Consider the following 27758-nt stretch of genomic DNA (forward strand, 5'->3'; position numbering starts at 1 on the left):
CTACATAGGTAACAATCTGCATTCAGAAAGAGACTAGAAAAATTCCCAAATACCAAGGACAAAAGGGTAGGAGATTAATAAATGTAGGTAGCCTAACAACTTGCATTTCAAAGATAACACATGGGTTGAGAAATAGCAATTATAGTTACGACTTGGATGGGCCCAACCCAAGCACAACACTACATAACCGGAGCTTGTATACAGGTTGGGCTTGAATTTTTGAGCTCTGGGCTAGGCCTGGGCCAGAAAACTCAGGCCTGACCTGAACTTGGGTTGGGCTTGAATTGAGGCCTTAGGTAGCCCAAGCCCAGTAACAACTTGAGACAGCCTAACAGTGTATGACAATAGATGTGTAAATTCTGTATGTATGACATGTATATATGTATGTAGATTACATATTTATAGTATCATATACACCCTAAACTATATTTAGTTACTTACAATATGTATATAATTAGCTTAAAATGACACCCATGAATAAACATGTACAAATACAAACATATTATACATTTCATATAGGGTTTATTACTAAAATATACCCCAAGGTTTCCAAAACTACTTAAATATACCTTGTTAGATGACCCCACTTGACAAAAATAGGTCCTCCATTGATGAAATGTTTAGGGCCATTTACACCTAATATTATGTGCCTGTTATATCTTATCATAATCCCAGTTTTACCCTACCATGGACCCTGCTCCAAATGGGGGCTTCTTGTCTTTCTGTTTTTCATCACGAGATCCGACAATCACATTCTAAGAATTACATAATCAAGAATCCAAATATCGATACATATCCATATACAAGGTATTGGAGACCCGACTATCACATTCTAAGAATTACTGTAAGTGATATGTATCCTGAAGGGATGAGAGATTCATCATAAGGATGGCCAAACCCTGTAGGAAGGTAGGGCAAATTTTCAAAAATTTCTCTTTCTCCCATCTGGGAATCACATTCCCTGTTTTAGAAAAACTGCATTTTTCAAGGATCAATCTTGAACCAAGAACCGAACCAGATCTGAACCAAAACAGTAGGAGAGGGATATACCTGATACGAAGAAATAATCTTCCAATGGAGGTGTTCACGCCCAAGGAAGGATCCAAAGACTGCTCCCACTGAAGATGACACAGTGCAAGATGGAGCAGAATCAGCAGTGTTCTTCCAAAGAACCAAATCCTTCACCAAGATATCGCTGGAGGGTAGGTGAGCACGACTCCCAATCAGTTTTTCACCAAAAACTGATATCAAGAACGCTTCTTGATTGCTCCTATAACAATGGAGATCGAACTGGCTATGGCGACAACTGGAGGAGAACGCAGGGAGAAGATGGCGCAGTCACACTGTTGTTGTCTTCTCTCTCTGTGATCTGAGATCTGATCTCTGGGATGCTGGGATGTGATGGGATGAACTGAATGGTTCGCCCCCTCCTCCTTTTATAGACTTAAAGATATCAGCTCCTAATCCCATTAGGAGTTTCCTGATTCAAATCCTTATTTGAATCTGGACTCTCTTTAAGTGATAAGGATAAATCCTTATCTTATCTGCAGATTAGATCAGCTCTCTCCTAATCTCATTAGGAGGTTTCCAGATCCAAATTCAGATCTGGACTCTCTCAGTGGATAGGGAGTTATCCCTATCCTATCTGCTGATCCAATCCCAGATCCGCCCCTCTCTTTAGTTAGTCTAACTAAACCAGTTTGAAATGGGCTTTTAGGCCCAATAAGTCCATGTACTCATCAACCTTCCAAACTGCTGCCCAGTTGGGCTTCTTTGTATGGCGTGGGACCCAAACATTGATCTACAAATTAGCCACATGGGTTCAGCCCAGCCTCTGTTACAAGGCCTGGCCGAATTCACTGAACAGACAGTGAACCCCTTCAAACCCATCACATGGGCTCCTAATGGGCCCAACACTTGCACAAAGTGGCCCCTGGGCCAAGCCACCTTATAAAAACCCAGGGATTGTGGGCAGATGCAAGATTAGCCCATCAGGTATTACCCTCAATGGTCTTACATTTAACCTCTCAGCCCTTAATGATCAAACACTGCCCGACAAGAGAGGACCTCTCCCTCGGCTGCAAAGAACAGTGCTGCACTCTCTACTCACATGGATCCCGGGAATTAAAACCTTTTGCAAACATTTTGAAACCGTAATATATATATGTATATCCGTATATAAATATATTTTGCAAAACAAATTTCAACGATTGAAATCGGTTGCCGGTAGTCTTGGTTTCCATCAGAGAGTGCATCCCCGATCATTACCTTTGTCCGACAAAGGGGCTGATCCTGTCACTATGATCACCCACTCAGATGAATTCTCGGACTGTCCCAACATACCCAGGTTTTGACCCCCGCTATCTCACTGATTGGCATATCAAAGATAGCCCAATCCGACACGTAGTGCAGTATCATAATCGAGTCTAGGGGTCAGGTGTAACTTTCTAGTTTTGCCCACTAATCACCAAGGTCCAGGGCAATACTAGAAATCTGGTCCGGTTCAGAGTTTCAAGTAAACCTACACTGCATGTACCTCGGGTCTCACCCTAGCAACTGAGACAGGCTACCCCAACACTTGACGGCACATCAGTGTCAGCCTTAGCAGGATAAATCTCCCCAGACTTATCCAACGGCTGTGAACATTCTAAACTAACACGAGTCTCATAAGTGTCCAGTTTAAGGTTATTACATAGAAACACACCACTATAACATGAATCAAATATGTACTTTATTCATTTACAATAAATGTCATAATGTACATCAATCTGATTGGAGCTAAGGGCATACACTGTCTAACATATCCATATCCAAGGTCATGGAGACTCATGGATAGGGGTGTCAATTGGACTGGATTTGGTCCAATCCAATCCGGTCCAACATGGATCCATTTATAAATGGGTTGGACCCAATCCAGTCCAAATCCCATACAAACCAAGTCCGAACCAATCCAATAGAAATTCAAATGGATCGAATAGGATCCAATCCAATCCAAATTGAATGAAACATAAAAAAATTCTATAAAAACCTAGAAAATATAAAAAACTATAGAAATATATTAGATACTTTATAGAAAATGATAACATACAATACAAACACTAAGAAACAGAAAAATAAAAATAAAAACCATAAAAACTATGGACAATTAGGCCATGTTTGGGAGTGCTTATGTTAAAAATAAGTGCTTATCGAATAAGTGATCATTTGAATAACCACTTATTTGCATTTACCACCCAAGTGGCCCAACTTTTTCAAGTGCTTATTTTATATTGGGCATTTGGTAGTTTTTTCTCCAATAAGCCCTTAAATAAGTATTTGTGAGTATTGTCCTTTATTTTCTTTCAAATTTCAAAATATACCCTTATGAAAGTACTTTTGTTAAATTACTTTTATAAAAACACTTTTATGAAAGCACTTCTATAAAAATAATTTAATGAAAAGTACTTTTACACGAAAGAACTTTTAAAAAAGTACATTTATGAAATTTCTTTAATAAAAGCACTTTTACACGTCTTACGAAAGCACTTTTATGAAAGTACTTTTATAAAATTCAACTAGGGATAGCTTTGGAAGAAAAAAAATTGAATAGAGGCTTAAAAAATAAGTCCTTATTTTTAAAATAAGCACTTGTTTCGAATAAGCACTTAATTTTTAAGCACTCCCAAACACGGCCTTAAAGGCATTTATGGACCGGTTTTGGGTTGGACCCATCCAAATCAAAATCATTTTGGACGGATTGGATGAACTAATACAACATGTTGAATTGGACCAATTCAAACTTAATGGTCCAAAGTATTTATTAGATTGGATTGGACTTGGTCAATCAGTAACGGATTTATATTGGACTGGATCGGATTGAACCAATATCTAGTCCATTGATAGAAGAAAAGAATATTGGAGTCAATGGACCAAGTTTGGGTTGGAACTGATCTAAATTAAAATCATTTTAACAGATTGAACAGTTCAGACATTGAATTGGACCGATCCAAAATGGTCCAAAATGACTCATATTGGACCGGATCGGGTTGGACCAAATCTGATCCAATTGACACTACTAACAAATAATAGAAAATACAAAAGAGAGAGAGATAGAGATCTAAAAAGGAAAGCAGATAAAAACAAGAACATACGAATTGGACTGATTCAAAATTCAAACTCAATGTTGAGTTGTCAACTGTTGGATTTGAATCCGAATTGAGGACTCATGCTTGTTGAGATGCAAGGTAGTCCTGGTGTCGGGTTGATGGATTCCAGTCCTGGTGCAAGGTTTATAAACAATTGTATTGTAATCTTTTTAATTTCATATATAAACAATTGCAAGGTTTTAAAATCCGAACCAGACACGAAACCATTTTGGGGACCAGTTCCTGGGTTAAATGGTCTGGTTATTCGGTTCAAATAGATGTCCTATTTTGATTTTAAAAAATAAAAAAACATCCAAAACCATTGTTTGAGTTGACAATTTGATTGCTTAGGTCACTGGGTCGCTACCAAATTAATGGTTTTTGAACCAAGAGCGGTTTTAGGGTGAAACAAAACCGGTTTCCTGACCGGTTCTCAGGTCAACCGGTCTGATTTTCCGGTCCAGTCTAGTTTTGAAAACCATGAACAATATTATACATCAAATTTCATATAAAATAAAATTTTAAGATTTTTTATTTTAAAATTTTCACTATTTCTTTTGATTTTAAAATATGCCTTTCATGGCCTAGCCCAGCCTAGCCCAAGGCTTGGCCTATTACCCAACCCAACCTATGACACGACACGACTGGGCTCGGGCCCACTTGGGCTTGTGCCATGGGAGGTTGACCTTTGAAATATCCTAGAGGCAAACACGACTCGCCAAAGAACGGGTGACCCGCAAAGTCATGTTGTGTCAGTCCAACACGACGAAGTTGGAATTTAGAGAGAGGGAGATGGAGGAAAAATCGAAGGAACGAGAGAATCACAGAGAGGTAAGATGGGATTTGGACGGACCATTAGACATGGATTATGTCTACTCCAATCCGGAAATACTCATTGGACATTTGATTCTGGACCGACACATATCATATGTTTTGTTGGACCGTCCAATCCATCCAAATGAGATTTAAATTAGATGGGGTCCAATCTGATCTTGTTTCGTTGACTTCAGAAGTATTGGCTTCATACCTTTCATTGGAACATCATTTCTATCAAGACTAAGCTTTCTTGGTTAATAAAATCCATATACAAGAAGCCAAAACTTACAAAAGTAGAACCAAATGGAAATTTTCACCATAGGCAGTCCTTCCAGCTCAGTATGCACATTGTATTTACTTATCTTTCATCCAGGCACCATTCATCTTAACAAAGGAGTGTGATGGTGAGATTCTCACAAATCCCAACAACTTAGTGTAAGCCGACAGAGGGATGATCTAACTCTGAAAGTCTAGAGGAGAGTGGTGGTGAGAGAGGCCGATGGGGGAGAGAGAGAGAGAGAGAGAGAGATAATTTGAATCTCCTTTACCCCTTAAATGGGTCTAATGGTTATCATATTATTGGGTCCCCATATGGGTATGGGGACCTATTTATAGTGTTTTTAACCTCCATCTTCTAGAATCTTCTTATATTTCCTTTTTTTCCATTTTACCCTTAATTAATGTACATGCACTTAATTGCTATTCTGGAATGTTCTTAAATGCTATTATTCTAGAAGATTCTAGCTCTTGAAAGGTTTGTAAATAATTAGTGGATAATCGGTCTGATTCGGTCTGGTCCAACCTGGATTTATGTTGGGTTATCTGGGCTAGTGTACTTATACAAATCCACTGTCTTACACCTAGTGAGGCAGAGGAAGAAGAATCGATGAAAGAAAGATGAATAGGGAAGGGTACATTCATGGCAACATCAATAGAAAGTCTGTTCAATGTTTTGCCCGAAAGAAAACAGCTATCACCATTACCTACTGCAAACACAGGAGGGGTCTGATCAAGGTTAACAATTGTCCAATCAAGTTTGTGGAGACGGAGATCCTTCGTTATAAAGCTTTTGAACCCATTCTTCTACTCGGTAGGCACCGATTCGCCGATGTCAATATGCGAACCAGAATGAGGGGTGGTGGTCACACTTCACAAATATATGCAATTTGATAGAGAATCAAAGGCATTCACATTCTGGTGAGGTACAACTGAACACTACTTATTGCGGACCCTCGGTGATGCAAGCCCAAGAAGTTCAATGGACAAGGTATTCATGCTAGGTTCCAAAAATCTTATGATTCTTACCACTGAGGAATGACGGTTGTTGTTGAGGAGACTTTGAGAGACTTCACTTTCTAGAGTCAAACCATTGACTCACTCCTTTTGGTTTGTATTGGTTAGGATTTCTATAAAGGGTGATATAGTGACAAAATGCTATGAAATTTGATTTTGAAAATTTTGAACTGGAATGGCATAGTATTCGGAATATGCAATGCTGGATTGTTGAATTTTGTATCAAATTCAAAATAATAATAATAATAATAATAATAATAATAATAATAATCCAAACTAATTCACAAAGATGAAAACATGAATAAGAAAAGAAAACCAACAATTTATGTTATATTAAAGTGGCAACTATAAAATGGGAGAAATTATGGCTATCTCATATTGAGAGGTTACTTCTTCAATAATCTCAAATTTACCCATAAAATTCTCTCTTTCTCCTGTTGGCCAAAGCATTGAAGTATGTGGTGTTCCCACCCCCCTCCTTAATCCACTTGTGTCTTGATTCCTACCGCCAAGATATTTCCTCCCTCAACAAAATTTCTTCCAGCTCCTTCAATCTCCATCTCATGTCTCTCTTGCTCACTCAATGACCATTGAGACTAGTTGAAAATTACACCTACAATAATTCAAATAATGCAAGAAAAGAAGAAAAAAGAGAGAGAAAGAAGAAGAAAAGAAGTTTCAGTAATAGGTTGTGGAAGAAGAAAAGAAGAATTTGAACCTCTTTCTAGCCCCCTTTCATCACTTTTATTAATAATTCTAAGTCTAAGTACAATTACTTGGATGCCCTTAATGGAGCGGCCAGCACTACTTAAAAGAAATAAATAACACTAGGGCCCACTCAGCCCATTCTCACTACACTCCCCCTCAAGCTGAGCATAGATGTCAATCATGCCTAGCTTGCTTACATAATGTTGAAGCTTTGCCTTTGGGACTCCCTTAGTTAGAAAATCTACTAGCTGCTCTTCTGATGCAATGAAAGGTAGGCACACCTCTCCTGAAGCCACTATTTCCCGTATAAAGTGTCTATCTACCTCAATGTGCTTAGTTCTATCATGCTGAACTGGGTTGTGAGCAATGTTAATAGTAGCTTGGTTATCACAATACAACATCAGTGGCTCGCCACATGAAACACCCATCTCATTAAGGAGAGATCTAAGCCATAACAACACAAAAACACCATGGGCCATAGCTCTATACTCTGCCTCAATTGAAGATCTACCAACCACTGACTGCTTTTTGCTTCTCCAGAAAACAATATTTCGAGCTACCATAGCACAATATCCTGATGTGGATCTCGTCATCCACATTTTCTACCCAATCAGCATTTGTATATGCTTCTAGCTTCATGTGTCCATGTTTAACAAATAACATACCCTTCCTGGGGTTCCCTTAAGGTAGCATAACACTCTTTCTACAGCAGCCACAAGTGTGTCTCTGGGAGCATGCATGAACTGGCTAATGACACTCACAATATATGAAATGTCTAGACGAGTCATACATAGATAGAAGTTTCCCTAGTAATCTCTGAAACACTCCCCTGTCAGCTAAAAGTTCTCCATCATTAACTGAGAGTTTATGATTAACATCAATAGGGGTAAAGGCCGCTTTAGCACCAAATTTTTCAGTCTCAATAAGAAGGTCTAGCACATACTTCCATTGAGGAATTAAAGATAACTTCCTTGGACCTAGCAACCACAATTCCCAAAAAATACCACAACTCCCCTAAATCTTTAATTTCAAATTCAAAACTGAGAAACTTCTTGAGAACACTAACTTCTTCTATATCACTACCAGTAATCAAAATATCATCTACATAAACTATAAGGAATGTCACCAGAGTGCCTTTTCTCTTAACAAAGAGGGTATGATCTGATTAAGTCTGAGTGTAGCTGAACTGAACAAGAGCAACCCTAAACCTGTCAAACCAAGCACATGGAGATTATTTCAAGCCATAAAGTGATTTCTTCAATCTACACACCTTACCCTGCATTTCCTTGCCATATATACTAGGAGGAAGGGACATATATACCTCTTTAGTGAGATCACCATTCAGGAATGCATTCTTAACATCAAATTGATACAGAGGCCGATCATAGCTCACAACTAAGGATAAAAGAAGTCTCACCGAAGTCATCTTAGCAACTAGAGAAAATGTCTCACTGTAATCTATCCCATATACTTAGGTATATCCCTTGGTAACAAGTCGTGCCTTATACCTCTCAATTGACCCATTTGCGCAATACTTGATAGTGAAAACCCACTTGCACCCAATAGGTTCCTTCCCAGCTAGCAAGTCAACAATACCCTAGGTATTATTTTTATGAAGGGCTTCTATTTCAGTACTCATAGCATCCCTCCAATCTGGTGTGGCTAAGGCTTCTAAAACAGACTTTAGGATGGATTAAGAGGAAATGGAGGCTAGAAAGGCATAGTAGGATGGGGACAACAATCTGTAGGAAAGGTGTTTGGAAATACAATGAGTTGTACATTTCCTCTTACCTTTTCTCAAATCAATGGGTAGGTCAAGGTCTAGAAACGAGGGTGCTAGTGGAGGAGGTGATGGACATGTCCTCTCTTCAGTAATTGGGACCGCCTAAGTCTCAATGGAGGTGTGGGATCAACCTGTGTTTGCCTTAGCCCTTTCCGTTGGTACCACCTCTAGAGAATATGATGAGTTGAAACAACTAGAGGACTAGTAGGAGGAGGGGGAGAAGCAGGAGTGGAAGACCTCAAAGGAGAAGATCCCTCCATGGGAATGGGGGTAACTATAGAGAGCTCGACAAAAGACCCAAATGGAGTTGGCAAAGGAAAGGATGAAGAAAGCAACTTGAGAGATTTCTCCCCCTCAAAATGATGGCAATAAAAAGGAACTGACTCTGCAAAGGTGACATCCATGGAAACAAACTAGGTGCCACTAATGGGATCAAAACAATAGTACCCTTTCTGTGTGGAGGCATAACCAAGGAAGATACACTTCAGAGCCTTGGAGTCAAACTTGTGTCTTTTGGAACTGGGAATGTGGGCATAACAAGTGCAACCAAAGACCCTCAGAGGAATAGAGAAAATCTCAACATCAGGAAAGAGGACTCCGAAGGGAGATTTTAACCCCAAGACTCAAGAAGGCATGCGGTTAATTAGGTATGTAGCTGTTAAAACTACATCACCCCAAAACTTCACAGGAACATGGGTAGCAAAAAGAATGCTCCTTGCAACTTCCACAAATGTCTGTTTTTCCTCTCCGCTACTCCATTTTACTGTGGAGTGTCGGCACAAGAACTCTGATGAATAACTCCAAACTTCTCAAGATAGGATGTAAAGTCCTTCTCAAAATATTCTTTAGCATTGACTGATTGGAATATTTTGATGTGGGTATTAAACTGAGTATGTGTTCATGGAACTGTTGAACAAGTTTAGGCACTTCAGCCTAAGAGTGCATAAGGTAAATCCAAGTATATCGTGAAAAATCATCAATAAACAGGATGAAATATTTATACCCACCCATACATGTTAAATGGTAAGGCACCCACACATCAGAGTGAACAATATTAAAAGGAATAGTTGATCTTTATTACTTGAAGGATAAGTGCTCTTACAATGCTTTGAGAACTCACAAGACTCACAATGAAGACTCGATAGACTAATTCCTTTAAACAACTCTGGAAACAACTGACTTTATGAAATGACCCAAACGACTAAGACGTAACATAATACGACTAGTGGACTCTGAAACAAATGCAAATCTCTTAGGTTGTACTTGGTTCTGCTCAGGCATGTCTAACAGATAGATACCATTTGCCTCATGGCCACTCCCAATCACCTTATGAGATTCCATGTCCTGAAAAACACAATATAAAGGAAAATAGGTCACACTGCAATTCAGGGATTTAGTCAAACTACTAACTAAAAGCAAATTAGTATTAAGTTTAGGTATATGAAGAACAGATGATAAGTTTAGGGCATTAGAGGTCTTAATATCTCCATTTCCTATATAGGGGCTAGGGAGCCATCAGCAAGGGATATCTTATCCCAGCCAAAAAGAAGTTGGTAAGAGGTGAATAACTGTGTAACACTAGTCATACAGTGAAAAGCCCCATAATCAATTATCCAAGGGGTTTTATCAGTACCTAAGATTAGAAGCATGATGTGCAGTGGCACGAATACCTGAGTGAGCATATGTAGAGGAAGGAACAGCCTCTGAAGGAGCTATAGTTCAGCCCCGGCGGCTGCAAGTGTTCTCCCACTGAATTCTCTCCACCCTACCCTTGTTCACCTTGTGAAGAGGTGGCTACATTTGCATTTCCACCTTTTCCCACCATTTTCTTTCTTGAATCTGGTAGGAACAAGCTTTGGATGCAGCTTCCAACATGTGTCTTTAATGTGTTTGGGCTTCTTGCAGTATTAATAGATAACATCTTTCTTCCCAATGCTAACATTTGGCTTCATCCCCACATTAGCGTAGTGATAAACCTACAACTCAAAAGACTGAACATGTCTTCTGCTCACCTCACCGATGAGGAACTCAAAGACCAGATTTCTCTCCACCGACCTCCTATATGTTTCTGCATCCCTTGTGCAACCCAGACGTAAATCAGTCGTCAAATATTGTGTAAATTTGAATATTAGAGGAAAAAAAGGAAGAAGAGAAGTAAGAGCAACAGTACAAGAGAAGAAGATGGCAAAAAGAAAAGGAAGAAGAAGAAGATTCGAATTATCTTCCCTTTCTCCTCTAATCCTTTTTTATTAAGAATTAATGTTAGAGTAATGACAAGTATGCCCTTAAGTGGGCGGCCAGCTAGGCAGTAACATAAAGAGATTAAACAAAAAAGAAATAACAGGCCCATTAGCCAACAAGAAAAGAAAAGATATTACAAGAGAAGATACTAGGACCCATTCGGCCCAGTCTTTTTACACTCCCCCTCAAACTGAGCATAGATGTCAATCATGCCCAACTTGCTTATATAGTGTGTCGTTTTCCCTCTTGGAACTCCCTTGGTCAAGATATCAGCCAATTGTTCATCTGATGTGATGAATGGCAAACAAACTTCTCTTGAGGAAACTCTTTCCCTTATAAAATGCCTATCAACCTCAATGTGCTTAGTTTTGTCATGTTGAACAGAATTATGTGCAATGTTGATAGCTGCTTGGTTGTCACAGTGGAGCATCATTGGCTTCTCAAAGTCAACCCCCAATTCTTTTAAAAGGGATCGTAGCCACAGTAACTCTGACACACCATGTGACATTGCCCTATATTCTGCTTCAGCTGAGGATCTAGCAACTACAGACTGTTTCTTACTCCATGACACAATGTTCCCAGCGACTAGAGCACAATAACCTGAGGTGGATCTCCTATCATCAATACATCCTGCCCAATCAACATCAGTAAAAGCTTCCAACTTCACGTGTCCATGTTTGGCAAATAGAATACCTTTCCCGGGAGTACCTTTCAAGTAACACAGAACCCTTTCTGCAGTAGCTAAATGAGTATCTCTGGGAGAATGCATAAATTGACTAAGAACACTTACTGCATAGGAAATATCTGGCCGAGTCATGCAAAGATATAACAACTTCCCAAGCAGTCTCTGAAACACCCCCTTATCAGATAAAAGGTCATCATCTGTAAAGGAAAGCTTATGATTGGGATCAATAGGAGTGGAGATTGGTTTAGCTCCAAGTTTACCAGTCTCAGCAAAGAGGTCAAGGACATATTTACGCTAAGAAATGAAGATACCATCCTTAGATCTAGCAACTTCAATGCCCAAAAAATACCGAAGATCTCCCAAATACTTGATCTCAAATTCAGAGTTGATAAATCTTTTTAGTTTACTGACCCCTTGAGTGTCATTACCCGTGACCACAATATCATCAACATAAACTATCAAGAAGGTCACCAGAGAGTCATTTCTCTTCAAAAACAAGGTATGATCAGATTGAGTTCGTGTGTAACCAAAGGAGACAAGAGCAGCCCTGAACCTCTCAAACCAAGCCCGAGGAGATTGTTTGAGACCATAAATAGATTTATGCAGTTTACACACCTTGCCTTGCATTTCCTTCCCATACACCCCTGGAGGCAAAGACATAGACCTCTTCATGAAGGTCTCCATTCGAGAAGGCATTTTTAACAACAAGCTGGTGTAGGGGTCAATCAAAAGTAGCGGCTAGAGAAAACAAAACCCTGACTGAGGTCATGCTACGGGAGCAAATGTCTCAAGATAGTCAATACCATACATCTGAGTGTAGCCCTTAGCAACAAGCCTAGCCTTAAACCTCTCAATAGATACATCAAAGTGATATTTAATGGTAAACACCCAATTACAACCCACCGGTTCCTTCCCTTCAAACAAGTCAACAATATCCCAGGTATGGTTCTTATGCAAAGCATCCAGTTCAACCATCATAGCATCCCTCCATTCAGGTTTAGATAAGGCTTATGGTACGAACCTAAGTATCACATGGGAAGAAACAGAAGCAAGAAAAGAGTAGTACGAAGGAGAGAGAAGGCTGTAAGATAGGTGTTTGGAGATACAATGGGTTGTACACTTCCGCTTGCCCTTGCGGAGAGCAATAGGAAGGTCAAGGTCTAGCAAAGATGTAGATGGATCAGAAGAAGGCTGACCTATTACCTCAGTAATGATGGGAGGAGCAAGAGCCTCTTCTGTAGGAGTGGAAACAACCTGCCCATGTTTGAATCTGTGCCTTTGGTACCACCTTTGGAGAACAGGATGAGGAGGAATAGGAATATCGGAGGTAGGTCCAGTGGGAGAAGTAGACACCTCATGATAGGACTCAAGAGGAATGGGAAGAGGAACAGCTAGAGACATAGCAAAGGGCTCTTCAGATTTCTCCCCCTCAGGAGAAATGCAAAAGAAAGGAGTCAACTCAGCAAATGTGACATCCGGAGATACAAAGCGGGTGCCACTAACTGGATCAAAACAGTAATATCCCTTCTGTGTGGAAGCATATCCCAGAAAAACACATTTACGAGCCTTGGGTTCCAACTTGTGCCTTTGATGACTGTGAATATGCACATAGCAAGTGCACCCAAAAACACAGAGAGGAAGAGAAAAAATATCCTCATCCGGGAACAGAAGGCTAAAGGTGGTTTTGAAGTTAAGGACCCGAGAGGGCATACAATTGATCAAAAAAGTAGTAGTAAGAACAGCATCTCCCCAAAATTTTAGAGGAACATGGGATGCAAACAAGAGGGAACTGGCAACTTCAACCACATGTATGTTCTTCCTTTCCGCCACCCCATTTTGTTGTGGAGTGTACGAACAAGAACTTTGATGAATAAACCCAAAAGTTTCAAAATAGGCAGAGAGGGTTTTCTCAAAATACTCCTTAGCATTATCAAAACGGAATATTTTGATCTGGATGTTAAACAGGGTGAGGATGAGTTCATGAAACTTTTGCACAATAGTTGGTACTTCATCCCCGGATTTCATGAGATAATTAACACCCTATAGTTGGCAAATGATATGGCTCCCACACGTCAGAGTGAACAATATGAAAAGGAGAAAGAGATCTTTTATTGCTTCCTGAATAAGAATGTCTACAATGCTTTGCCAATTCACACGACTCACAATGAACACTCGATAAAGACACTCCCTTAAACATATCTAGAAAACAAATGACTCAAAGCAGAAAATGACAAATGACCAAACCGAAAGTGACATAACAAGACTTTGTTAACAGACTCTGACAAAACTGACTCTAAGGCAACTCCATGAGGTGGTCCGAAAGATCGATCCGGTGTGTCCAGCAAGTATATTCCGTTCACCTCATGAACACTCCCAATCATCCTCTGAGATTGCAAGTCATGAAAAATACAATGAGTGGGAAAAAAAGGTTATGCTGCAATTCATGGATTTACTTAAACTGCTAACAGATAAAAGGTTTGTGTTAAGTTTAGGGACATGAAGGACAGAGGATAAATAAAGGGTGTCAGAGATCTTTATATCTCTTTTACCAGAGATGGGAGCAAGAGACCCATCAGCAAGGGATATTTTCTCTTTACCAGAGAGAAGGTGGTATGAGCAGAAGAGATTAGACAGGCTGGTCATATGGTCTGATGCACCGGAATCAATAATCCAAGGGATTTTATGATTACTTGAAACTGAAGCATGATTTGCAGAAACACGAATACCTGAGTGAGCAAATGCAGATGAAAATGATGTGTTGTTGTTGGAAGAGGGAGATGAAGAAACAGTAGCTTCCAAGTGATTTAGAAGCCTCCCATACTTTTCAAAATCCGCCTTCATTGCTGCCAACTACTCAATGGTTGATTTTTCTTCACTCTCCTTATTTCCTCCTTCAGGTACTGTAGCAACATTAGCTGTCTTAGGCTTTCCTACCTGGCTGCCCTTCTTAGAGTTGTTGTTATTCTTAAACCTATCAGGAAGAAGCTCAGGATGAAGCTTCCAGCAAGTGTCCTTTGTATGCCTCGGTTACTTGCAATATTCACATATCTGCTCCTTTTTCTCAGTAGGACCCTTTGGCTTTATTCCAGCATGTGCAAAGTGTTCTGTAGGTGGACCCTGCAACTGAACCTGTCGCCTACTCTCCTCACTGCTTATCATAGCATATGCCTGGGAAAGAATAACCTCATCTCTGGCCAGGATAATTTGCCTAATGATGTCAAACTCAGGGTTGAGTCCAGTGGAGAAATTCAAACACCCTATTTCTCTCCACCAACTTCCTATACATTTCAGCATAATTACTCTCCCATACAACTGTCTCCATAAAACCAATTTCTTGCCATAGGGATTTCAATATAGAGTAGTAGATTGCTACACTCTTCTCCCCCTGTCTTATGTTCTTCACATCACTTTTCAACTTATAGACTCTGGCTACATTCAACTTCTATGAATAGGTCTCAGTAACACTGTCCCATATCTCCTTAGCCAAAGACATCCATAGATAAATGTTGACTTATATGAGGTTGCATAGAATTGACCAACCATCCTATGACAGTATAGTTCTCTTGCATCCATTTCTCAAATTCAGGGTCTGTCTCTTCGGGTTTCACTTTACTACCTGTGAGATACCCAAGTTTTCCTCTACTACAGACAAATTCTTATAGATTGTGCCCAAGCACGATAATTTATCCCATCTAGCTTGATTGTGCTCACACCAGTCAAAACGGAATCTACAGAGCCAAGGCCGAAAACCGACACTTGCTTGAACTCACTTCCGTATGGCTCCATTAATCAAACGAAAATCAAAAAACCAGAAATTCTGTCTATATAAACTTACTTGAAGTCAAACCAGAACCCAGATGCTTGAAAACTAGGGTTTTACTCCGTCCAGCTATTGGGGAGGAAGAGAGAAGATGCAGCCACTCCTACCAGAACTTCCCAATCTCTTCCAATCCTGAACCGCCCTCCTTTAGGAGTCACAAGACACCTCCCAAGCACAGAGCGCCACACCCAAAGCTTCACCTTTACCTGTACCTTCGAAAATATCTAATCGGCTAGGGTTTTGGGCAGCAACAGAACAGCACCACTTCTTGGCAATATCCAACCAGATTTAAACTCTTCAAACCCTCTACCAACTAGGCTAGAGATCCTCTGAACTATAGAGAATCTATCTCTCCATACACTCTCTTAATCTAAGGGTGTATGGGAAAAGAGGAAGAAGAAAAAAAAAAGGAAGAAATAGACCTGCTCTGATACCAAGATGTAAATCAGTCCTCAAATATTAGGTGTAAATTTGAAGACTAGAGGAAAAAAAGGAAGAGAAGTAAGAGCAGCAGCACGAGAGAAGAAGATGGCGAAAAGAGAAGGAAGAAGAAGAAGATTCGAATTATCTTCCCTTTCTCCTCTAATCCTTTTTTATTAAGAATTAATGTTAGAGTAATGACAAGTATGCCCTTAAGTGGGCGGCCAGCTAGGCGATAATATAAAAAGATTAAACAAAGAGAAATAGCAGGCCCATTAAGAGAGGCCCATTAGCCAACAAGAAAAGAAAAGATATTACAAGACAAGATACTAGGACCCATTCGGCTCAGTCTCTTTACAAACCCCAAACAATAGTCTCCATCAGATCAATCTCTTACCAAAGGGATTTCAGCATAGAGAAGTAGACTGCCAAGGGCTTCCCCCCTGTCTAAGATTATTCACATCATGCTTCAATTTGTAGGCTCAAGCAACATTAAGCTTTTGGGAATAGGTCACTAAGACACTATCCCACACTTCTTTTGCAGTTTCCATCCACAGATAATGCTGACTAATGTGTGGTTGCATAGAATTCACTAACCAACCCACTACTGTGTAATTTTCCTACATCCACCTTTCATAGTCATAGGAAGGATCATCCTCCTCTGATTTCTTCTTGCTCCCGATAATATAACCCAATTTTCCTCTACTACACACATGTATCTTAATAGATTGAGACCAAGCTAAAAAATTGGTCCCATCTAACTTCACAGTAGCCACAGCCCCAAAAAGATTCTCCACAGACCCCCTATGTCCAAACCCGAAACCTATGGAATATTTGGTCTCTCCTCCAGTTTGCTCCAGTGAGTAAACGAATGCAAACGAAAATCAAATTAGGGAGTTACCAGGCTAGATTTACTGTTCTATGAAAAGAAAAAGCTTCAACCCCCCAAAATTAGGGTTTCACAAGGTCCTGTGGGATGGAGAGAAAGAGAAACTCCAACCGCCCCTTCCAGAGGTTCTAGAATTCAATCCAACCAAAACCACCCCTAATAGAAATCAAAAGGCTTACCTCTGATCCCCATGTGCCTGGTTCAAACTGTCTCTACGACATGTGACAAGGTTTCTCTAGTTATCTAGAGTTTTCAGGAAAAATCTCCAAGAACCTGCCCTAGGCTTCAACTAAGGATGAAAAACCCCACAAAACTCTCCAAAAACCTTCCTAACTGAGCTGCATAAGTATTTGATTGATCAACCGGCTGGTTCTCCATACACACTATGTATGGGTAAAGAAAGGAGAAAAAAGTCAAAAGTGAGAACCTGCTCTGTTACCAAGTTGAAAATTACACCTAGAGTAATTCAGATAATGCAAGAAAGAAGAAAAGAGAGGAAGAGAAAGAAGAATTTGAGCCTCTTCCTAGCCACCTTTCATCACCTTTATTAATAAATCTCAGTCTGAGTACAATTACTTGGATGCCCTTAATGGGGCGACCAGCACTAAAGAGATAATTAAAGAAAATAAAAGAAGGCCCATAACTAAGAAACATAACTTTTAAACACTACTTAAAAGAAATAAAGAACACTAGGGCCCATTCGGCCCATTCTCACTACAAAGACTCATCTCCAAAAATGGTCTCTATTCCTCAACCATATATTCCCAAATATAAAGGATGTTGGACCAAACCCAAACAATTTTGGTCCTTAAGTCTAGAATCAGATGTGTCAACCCTCTTGACTAGCCACCAAATCCCTCTAGTGGTTCTCCCAACCTTCATGAAAAGGAACCTATCCAACTTAAAGCACAAAGGATTTTCCTGGAAATTGGACCAAGTGAAATTGGCTTGCAAAGGGGAGATTTCTTAAATCTCGGAGGTATTAATGAGCTCATTAAATTTTTTCATGCTAGTTGTGTTGGGGGTTGTTGATTTAACTACAATACCTGATTACATTAAAATCTCCACACACATTTTTAAATTAAGCCCATTACAATCTCCACCCACATTTTTAAATTAAGCCCATACAACTTCTCCCACATCTCATTCCTTTCTTTGTAGGAATTAAGCCCATGATAATTGATTAACACCCAAATGAATCCATCGTCTACATTTTTAAATTTTATGGATAAAGAGAAGTTACCTATGTTAGACAGTGTATGCCCTTAGCTCCAATCAGATTAATGTATCTTTTGACATTTATTGTAAATGATTAAAGTACATATTTGATTCATGTTATATTGGCGTGTTTCTGTATAATACCCTTAAACTGGACACTTATGAGACTCGTGTTAGTTTAGAATCTTCACATCCGTTGGAAGGATTTTGGGAGATTTATCCTGCCAAGGCTGACACTGATGTGCTGCCAAGAAGATTGGGGTGGCTTGTCTCAGCTGCCAGGGTAAGACCCAAAGCACATGCAGTGTGGGTTTTCTTGAAACCCTGAACGAGACCAAATTCCAGTATTGCCCTAGACCTTGGAGATAGATGGGCAAAACTACAATGTTACACCTGACCCCTAGACTCGATTATGGTACTGCACTAGGTGTTGGATTGGGTTGTCTTTGATATGCCAATCAATGAGATCCTTAGAGGGGGTCAAAACCTGGGTATGTTGAGGCAGTCCGAGAATTCACCTGAGTGGGTGATCATAGTGACAGGAATAGCCCCTTTGTCGGACAAAGTGAATGATCGGGGAATGCACTCTCTTTGATGGAAACCTAAACTACCGGCAATTGATTCCAAATTGTTGAGATTTGTTTTTGCAAAATATATTTATATAAAGATATACATATATATTATGGATTCACAAAATGTTTGCAAAAAGGTTTTAATTCCCGGGATCCATGTGATTAGAGAGTGCAACTTTGTACCTTGTAGCCAAGGGAGAGATCCTCTCTTGTCGGGCAGTGTTTGATCATTATGGACTGAGAGGTTAAGTGTAAGACCATTTAGGGTTTATACCTGATGGGCTAATCTCACATAAGTCCTTAGTCCTTGGGCCTTCATAAGGTGGCTGGACCCAGGAACCATTTAGTGTAAATGTTGGGCTTGCTAAGAGCCCATACTAATGGGCTCAGAGGTTCACTGGCTTTAGCAGTGAATTCGGCCAGGCCTTGTAACAAAGGTTGGGCTGAACCCAATTGGCTTTTGAGGAGATCAATGCTAAGGTCCCACGCCATACAAAGAGAACCAAACTAGCGAACATATAAAAGGGAAAGTGAGCTGTATGACTTAATGGGCCTAAAGCCCATTTCGAACTAGGCTCAAGTGACTTAATTAATTGGGGCGAATTTGGTTTAAAAGCTTATTAGGATCAGTAAGAGGATAAGATATGTCTTATCCATTTAAGAGTCCAAATCCAAATATCAGATTTGGATCAAGAAATTCTTTCCTAATTGGATTAGGAAGCTGATCCAAAAAGGCTATAAATAGGGGGCGAATTCACCAGTTTAATACACTCAGCAATCTGTAGAATTCTCCTCCATTTCTTGTCGCCCCTACCCAGTTCGATTTCCACCTTTGGATCTGATCAAAAATAGTTCTTGATATTGTTTCTTGCTAGAAGAAACAATCTAAAGTCGTGCTCACCAGCCCCTTGTGTGATTCTTGTTGAAGAATTAGGGTTCTTGTTGAAGAACCACCTTGTTGATCCTGCCTCACCATAAGTTGTGTCATGTTCAGTGGAGGCGGGTTTTGGTCACCTCTTTGGGCGTAAACACCTACGTTGGGAGTTACTGTTATTCCGTATCAGGTGCATCCCTACTTGCTTCCTTTTGGTTTTAGATCTGGTCCGGTTTGTTTCAAGAACGAATGTAGTTTTCTAAATTAGGGAATAAGATTCCCAGAAGGCCGAAAGAAAATTTTTGAAATTTCGCCCAACCTCCCTGCAAGGTTCGGCCATCCATATGATGGATCTCCCTTCCCTTCAACCTATCACGATTCCTCCAAAGGTTCTACAACATCTTCCCTCTTTATAGTCACCAAACCTCCAAAGGCTCCCCAAGATGGCGTTGAGGTCCAATTCACACCCCTTGATCACCTTCTATCCAACTCTAGTAATTTTGTTTCCCGAATCAACACTATATCAAGCTTTTCTCTTCTGTGTAAATCCTTGATTACTCTTCTCTTCCTTGCACTCCCCAAACCCCTAACATTCCATCTAATGATCCTCGTTAAACAAAAACCTCAAGACTGACCTTATCACCACAAACATACCTCTAGTTGGGAGCTTTCCTTCTTTCCCTTCTTTATCTTCATTTTAATTGTATATGTTTCTCTTTAATTAATGAAACTCATGGTTTATTGATCAAGGAGAAAAAGATGATGTAGAGGTTTCAACACTTAAATATGAGGAAACATGGCAGTCTGAAAACAAGAGTTTTGATATCTAATGTTTAGCGCCCAATCGTGCATAGGGATAGGTATCAGATGTGAGAGGAGATGGAGGGGTTTCATGACGGAGAGGTTGGATAGGTTTCTGCTTAATAGGGAGTGGGAGTGGATGGGGTTTGGTCCAAGAAACATCAGTGACTCCATTTTCAGATCACTACTACTTTTTGAAGGATTTTGCAAGTTTGATGGACATCCTATCTTGTTGGAGTCCGTGGAGCAAAAATGGAATTTTTATATATTTCAGGGTACAGCTGGGTTTGAGAAAATTACAAAGCCTAATAGAAGGATTGAGAGGTTGGAGCAAATCAATGTTTGGGATTGTGGAATGAGAGATTAGGAAGTTTTGGGGAAAATCACAATCATGGGCAGATTGTCGTGATTGAGTTTTTTGTACTTTGAAGTAGTGATATGCTTAGTGGCCTGTTTGTACATTTTGGTTTTCTGTTTTGTTTGATGAATGGTGACTTCTGGTCACCTAGAAGTTGTATCTTGTTTTTGTTTTTCAATAATATTTTCTTCCTTATTTATCTTCAAAAATGGTGGTCTAAGAGAAGAAAGAAGAAAGGGAGGAGTATACACATTTAAATCTCATTCTCTAGTTGATTTATTTTTGATTTAGTGTTTCCAGATTCTTTCTTGAGTTTGTAAATGATTTGTCGATGCCATAAAGTCGTTGGGTTAGTTAATATAGATCAGAAGACATGAAATAGGATTAGTGTTTATGATTTTGGGACAGGGAGGCTAGGCCAAACGTGGATGGATTGAACTACTCCTACTGGACACCAATTTCTACCAACTCCTTATCTGATTTTCTTGCACAAGCAGGTGCTAGAGGAGAGATTCCATCAGTGAGGTTTCTGCTACCAGCTTAGCACTGTTTTCCTGTTTTCTTGTTTGGGCATTTTCACCTGCTTTGTATGTTTCAGCTTTTAGGTAGCCTCTTTTGTTCTCAGGCTCTCTTTCATTGTACTTTTTTTTTCTTTCAATCTTTAATTAAATCAGTTCTTGATTAAGAAGTTTTAAAAAATGAAGAAAAAAATACAAACAAGGGCCTACCTGAAATAGTGACACTGCTAGTTCCTTCTTGCCTTTTGGAAACTCAGCCTTCAATACACAGTGTCCTAATGAATTTTGCCACATTAAGCGCCTTCCACTGTACTTGCTCAAGTAGAACTCTTTGAAAATGTCCTGTCATCAAGGACAAGACAACCAGTAAGTGACTGGAAAAAACCAGTCTAAATGATATCAAAAGACAGTTTGGTTTCCTAGACCATTCTCACTAACCTGGTATACATTTAGCTCATGTGGAAGTCGAACATCCATGGGTGGATATGTTGGCCAGTACCTGCAGACCAGTTAACAATAGCAAAATTACAACTTTCCAAGAAAGTAAGCTTACATAGCAGTGGCAATTTGTGTTATTGCAATGCAATATAATATTACAAGCACTAAATTAGAGAAAACAAGACTCACCCAGTTGTTAACACATGGACACTTATTTCAATACCCGAAGGGAGTTTTGTCCTTGCTTGGGATGACTGCTTGAATGATTCATTTATCTCTTTTGATAACTCAATATCCTGCAAATGCAAAGGTACAAAATTATAGTCAATGAACATCTAAACCAAATGATACAGTACAAGCTGCGGCCAAGGTTCAAAGTATCAGAAACACAAGGTGTATTGGAGAGGCGATTTTAAGAGATGTATCAAGATTTTGGATATGCATGGGTACAGATGAAAAATCAAGATACACATGGATACTCTAGGAAATTGATATAAATCCTAAAAAATTATGTTAATAACAACAAATATGAGTTTTGTATAACTATAAATAAATAATTTAAAAATAAAAACATACTTTATTTTTTTAGTAATTTATAAAAAATACTTTAATGTTTTATAAAAGTGCAAGGTATCGTGATACAATTGGGTACCATTAAAAAATGATGGAAAAGCTACACTGTCTATATATGCCTTAATTTTTAAAACTCAATATAATTTATATTAATATTTGTTTAGTTATAGTGTACATATATACCTTACATTTGCATTGTATTCGCTGATACATATAGTGTACCGGACCGCATCAGGATCGTATCAGCCAATACAAACCTAAAACGATTCGATACAGGCCCATATCGGCCCAATACTGACAAAAAGAAACAAAATATATGAATTCTATATGTTACCCATATTGGACCCTTGGTGGAACGCAACATATTGGCCAATACATTGTGAAATTTCAAACCTTGGCTGCAGAATACCATCAGAGATCCATCAAGGAAACATATGGTCAGCAAATAGTTAAATGACAAATGTAAAACTCTCCAGTTGGATATTGCATGTTAGTTTTGCAATTATTTTTATCAATAATGGCTAGAACTTCATAATGTGTGCTTTGCAAATTGCACAACTTAAGGATGGAAGTGGGTGTATTGAATGTAAAAACCATTTGGTTAGGCAAACCCAAAATCATTGACTAGCTTTGAGATGTTCATGCACCAAAAACTAACATGTTTAAGCCCTTACACTAACCATTATGTGCCCAGAATTCTTTTTAAACATCAAACCATCCATAAAGCAAAGCCCTCAGAGAGGAGGATTTCTCCTTCAAAAATGAGGCCTTCAAGTCAGAAAAAAGGGATAAATAAATTTTAATTGAAAACAAAAATATATGTATGTAGAGAAGATGGGCCGAATGGCCCATAGGTTGTTTATTCTTTCTTGTTATTTATGTTTCTTTTCTGTAATGGGCCTTATTCTGGGCCCATCCTGTCTATATTAAGTTCTTTGTAAATTCTTGCCCACCTAAGGGCCTCCTTGTAATTATTCAAATATATCTTGATAAAAGAATGTTAGGGTGCTGAGAGAGAGTAGGTTCGAAACTCTCATTCTCAGACCCTCATTGCTGAACTCTCAAGCTCTCCTCTCTTTAGTTTTCTTCATGGTATCAGAGCATATCTGAACCTGAATATCATAGGGCTGGAAGCTTAGTCACATACTACCTGATTCTTGGAGGTCAGTGGACGAGCCCAAGACTAGAATCTCTTGGGGAAGGGGTTCAATGGCCAGGAAGAATCAGAGAAAAAAAAAGGGGGGGAAGGAGAAGGGGAACAGCTCGGTTCTGTTTTTGAAGCTCGACTGTGTTTGGACTGTTGAAGCTCGAACTGTAAGTTGTGCTCAGTTTTCTGCTCTGAAGTTCGACTGTGTTTGGACTATTGAAGCTCAACTGTGTTTGGACTGGTTGTTCTGTTTTTGAAGCTCGACTGTGTTTGGACTGTTGAAGCTCGAACTGTAAGTTGTGCTCAGTTTCTGGTTGTTCTGTATTATCTTCGACTGTGTTTGGACTGTTGAAGTGTCCGAAAACCCTAGCTGTTCTGTACTACCTTCGACTGCATTAAATCTGGTTTAACCCAGAAATTTCTAGGTTGTTTTTTCTCTTCTTCTTGGACTGTTAAAACCTGCTGAAACATCCTTGTAACAAGGTTGTGTATTGTTACTCATATTTTGGCTGTTTTAAGGGGTTGTACGAACTGTTTTTTGGGGTCTTTTCTCTTCCTTGACAGTGGGGGTGTCTCTATTGCCCACACTGTGTTTGTGAAAAGGCCTGTTCAGCAATACCGATTGGTATTTACTCTTCTTGACTGAGTGCACAGCTTTGAAAAGGTACTTCGGCTGAGTGCACAGTGCCTAGGAGTTTCTGATTACTTCTTGAAGGCTGAACTCAGTATATTGTCTTCTTGTGGTCGACTGAACTCTGTTTAGAGTGTTTACATGATGTACTCCTCAGAGTTTGAAAACAAAAGTGGTGCTGAATATGGACTGGTTCAGGGAACTCCAAATGATTCCCTATTGACTGTGACCACAGTTAAACTAGATGGAACTAATTATCTGGCATGGTCACAATCATTAAAGATTCATGTTTGTAGTAGAGGAAAGTGGGGATTCATTTCCGGGAGTAAAAAGGCTCCCCCAGAAGATGATCCATCCTACGAGAAGTGGATGCAAGAAAATTATACTGTCATTGGGTGGCTTGTGAACTCAATGCAGCCGCAAATCAGCCAACACTACCTATGGATGAATTCAGCAAAAGAAATTTGGGACAGTGTTGCGGAAACCTATTCACAAAACTCAATGTGGCCCGGGCATATAAATTGAGAAGTGATGTAAAGAATTTAAGACAAGGGGAGAAACCTCTTGCTGTATATTTCTCAACCCTGAAGTCCTTATGGCAAGAGATTGACCTAATAGAAGTTGTACCTTGGGACACCACCAATGATGCAGAGACCTACAGAAAATTGGTTGAAAGGAACAGGGTATTTGAGTTCTTAACTGGACTAAACCCAGAATATGATATCACAAAACAGAATATTCTTTCCAAGGAGTGTGTCTCTTTGTCACAAGCTTATGCATTGGTGAATAGTGAAGAGAGCAGAAGGGTTGTTCAGGTTCAAGGGGCTGATATGAATGATCACTTTGCCAATATGGGGATTAAACCCAAAGGGAATGCTAGAACTTCTGGTGGCATAGGAAAGAAAGAAGTTATATGTGAGTATTGCAAGAAGTCAAAGCACACCAAAGATAAGTGTTGGAAACTACATCCTAATCTTGTTCCCAGTCGGTTTCAGAAAAGGTAAGATAGTAAAAGATCAGGAAGTGCAAATGTAGTTGTCGGGCCAGATAGTGAAGAAATGCCTGCTTTTGCACAATTGGCAGCCATGAGAGCAGAATATGAAAAGTTTGGGAAGATGATCAGTCAGCTGAGTGATGTGACCTCTTCTTCCAACCCTTCAGGCAATTCTTCTGCTGCTTCAGCATTTGCTCATTCAGGTATAAGGGCTTCTGCCAATCATGCTACCACTTCAAGTAATCTCAAGATCCCTTGGATTATTGACTCAGGTGCTTCTGACCATATGACCAATCTTTCTACCCTATTTGTTTCATATGACTTGCTTCCTGGACGTGATAAAATCACTTTAGCTGATGGTTCACTTGCCCTTATCTCTGGTAAGGGAACTATTAAGGCTACGGATTCCTTGTTCCTACCTTCTGCCCTTCATGTACCTAAACTAAATACAAATTTGTTGTCTGTAAGCAATTTAACCAAGTCACTAAACTGTTGTGTAACCTTCTTTCCTTCCTACTGTGTTTTTCAGGATCTGGAGTCTCAGAAGGTGATTGGGAGTGGCCATGAGGCGAACGGAATATACCTGCTTGATACCCCGGAACAATGCACCGATCATCTTGGGAATGCTGCTCTTGGATCTGTTTCTTCAGAGTCTGTTAGTCGGATTATGTTGTGTCATCGTCGTTTTGGTCATCTGTCTTTTTCTGCCTTGAGTCATCTTTTCCCTGAACTGTTTAAGGGAATTAGTTTGTCTACTCTTCATTGTGAGTCTTGTGAATTGTCAAAGCATTGTAAAAACAATTATCCTTTGAGTAATAAAAGATCTTCTTTTCCTTTTAATATTGTGCACTCTGATGTGTGGGGGCCTTACAACTTACCTTCCATGGGTGGCTATAAATATTTTATCATGTTTATTGATGATTTTTCTCAGTTCACTTGGATATTCTTGATGGAATCCCGTAATGAAGTTCCAAGACTTGTAAGACAATTCCATGAATTTGTTTTAACCCAATTTGATACCAGGATTAAAATCTTTAGATCTGACAATGCAAAAGAATACTTTGAGAAAAACCTATCCTGCTATCTCTCTGACATGGGGGTTATTCATCAAAGCTCATGTGCTAGGACCCCAAAACAAAATGGGGTTGCTGAGAGGAAAAATAGGCATATTGTTGAAGTTGCAAGAAGTATCTTATTTGCCTCACATGTTCCTACCAGGTTTTGGGGTGATGTTGTTCTTACTGCTACCTATCTTATAAACCGTATGCCATCTAGGGTTTTGGGGTTTAAGTCTCCCTCCAATCTTCTTCATCCAGACAATGACCTTTTTCCTGCTCCTATTCGTGTCTTTGGCTGCACCTGTTATGTACATGTTCCAAGTGTCCAAAGGAATAAATTTGAACCCAAAGCTCAAAAGTGCATCTTCCTTGGTTATTCCCCCACACAAAAGGGTTATTGTTGTTTTGATCCAAAGTCTGGCAATCGGTATGTCTCAATGGATGTCACCTTTGATGAGCTTTCCCCCTTTTATGGTTCCTCTCCAGAAGGACATTGTCCACAAGGGGAGGATTTGTCACAGGTGTTTGCTCTTCCTCTTCCTGTCCCTGTTGAGTCTCTTGATGTGTCTGCTTCTCCTTCAAATGCATCAAGGGTGGATCAGTCGTTCCTTTCTCCTTGTCCCAGTACTCTACCTCCTCGTCCTATCCTCAATCCCAAGGTGTATCAAAGGCAAAGATCCAGAAATGTGCAGGTTGTTTTTCCTATAACACATGAGCCTCATACAATTCCAATCACAGAAGAGACAACAGGTACTGTTTCAGCATCTTTGAATTCATCCTTCCCTGACCTTGATATTCCCATTGCTGTTAGGAAAGGAAAACGGAAGTGCACTGCACACTGCATTTCCAAGCACCTTTCTTACAGTTTGCTTTCACCTCCATACTTTGCCTATCTCTCTTCTGTTGCTTCTAATCCTATTCCCAGGTCTGTGTCAGAAGCTCTTAAGATTCCAAAGTGGAGGGATGCTATGAGATCTGAAATCGATGCCCTATACAAGAATGACACATGGGAAGTGGTGGATTTGCCTGAAGGGAAGGATCTAGTCGGTTGCAAGTGGGTCTTTACTATCAAATACCAAGCTGATGGCACTATTGAAAGGTACAAGGCCAGGCTGGATGCAAAAGGCTATACACAGACATATGGGATTGATTATTTAGAGACCTCTGCACCTGTTGCCAAGATGACATCTGTGAGGGTTCTTCTATCTTTAGCTGCTCACTTTGATTGGCCCCTTTATCAATTGGATGTGAAGAATGCATTTCTGAATGGTGAATTACATGAGGAGGTTTATATGTCTCTTCCTTCAGGGATGTATGGAACTGATATGAAAGGGAAGGTATGCAGGCTGAAGAAATCTCTTTATGGACTAAAACAGTCCCCTAGAGCATGGTTTGAGAGATTTAGAACAGCACTTGTTAACTTTGGTAATGTGCAGACATTGTCCGATCATACCCTTTTTGTGAAGAGGAGTGGACCTCTGGCAGTATACCTCATTGTGTATGTAGATGATATTGTAGTGACCGGTAATGATGTTTCAGGAATTCATGATCTAAAATCTTTTCTCCATACAGAGTTTGAGATTAAAGATTTGGGGGACTTGAGATACTTTTTTGGTATAGAAGTGGCTCGATCCAAGGATGGGATTTTTATCTCCCAAAGGAAGTATGTTCTTGACTTGCTCTCCGAGACTGGAAAGATGGGTGCTAGACCAGTTGCTACTCCTATTGATATGAGTCATAAACTTTCAGCCTCAGAAGGGACATTGTTAGAAGACAAAGGAATCTTTCAGAGACTTC

The 27758-nt window shown here is 39.7% G+C and overlaps 1 protein-coding gene and 1 pseudogene across 5 annotated transcripts in view; one reads left to right on the forward strand and one right to left on the reverse strand.

Annotated features, from left to right (window-relative positions):
• The window catches only part of LOC104590815 (cullin-4-like), an 86467-nt gene that overhangs the window by 2265 nt on the left and 56444 nt on the right, over positions 1–27758 (reverse strand). For 3 of the 4 annotated variants that reach the window (XR_734172.3, XR_016084047.1, XM_010249568.3), the window contains exons 10-12: positions 21748–21854; positions 21559–21619; positions 21331–21462 (exon numbers count right to left, since the gene is read on the reverse strand). Coding sequence is in view for 2 of the 4 variants with exons in the window: in XM_010249568.3 (XP_010247870.1) it covers positions 21331–21462; positions 21559–21619; positions 21748–21854 (300 nt within the window). In the remaining 2 variants the exon portion in view is untranslated. Of the gene's footprint in view, positions 1–9781; positions 10069–21330; positions 21463–21558; positions 21620–21747; positions 21855–27758 lie in introns of those variants that run through there. The other variant, XM_010249569.3, reaches the window with a different exon arrangement.
• Positions 7–9648, forward strand: LOC109114246 (small ribosomal subunit protein uS9-like; annotated as a pseudogene). Its single transcript, XR_016084048.1, has one exon. The product of XR_016084048.1 is annotated as a small ribosomal subunit protein uS9-like (transcript).

This window comes from Nelumbo nucifera, chromosome 3 (assembly GCF_055504915.1).
Source record: "Nelumbo nucifera cultivar China Antique chromosome 3, China Antique-T2T, whole genome shotgun sequence".
In the NCBI taxonomy this organism is placed as follows: Eukaryota; Viridiplantae; Streptophyta; class Magnoliopsida; order Proteales; family Nelumbonaceae; genus Nelumbo; species Nelumbo nucifera.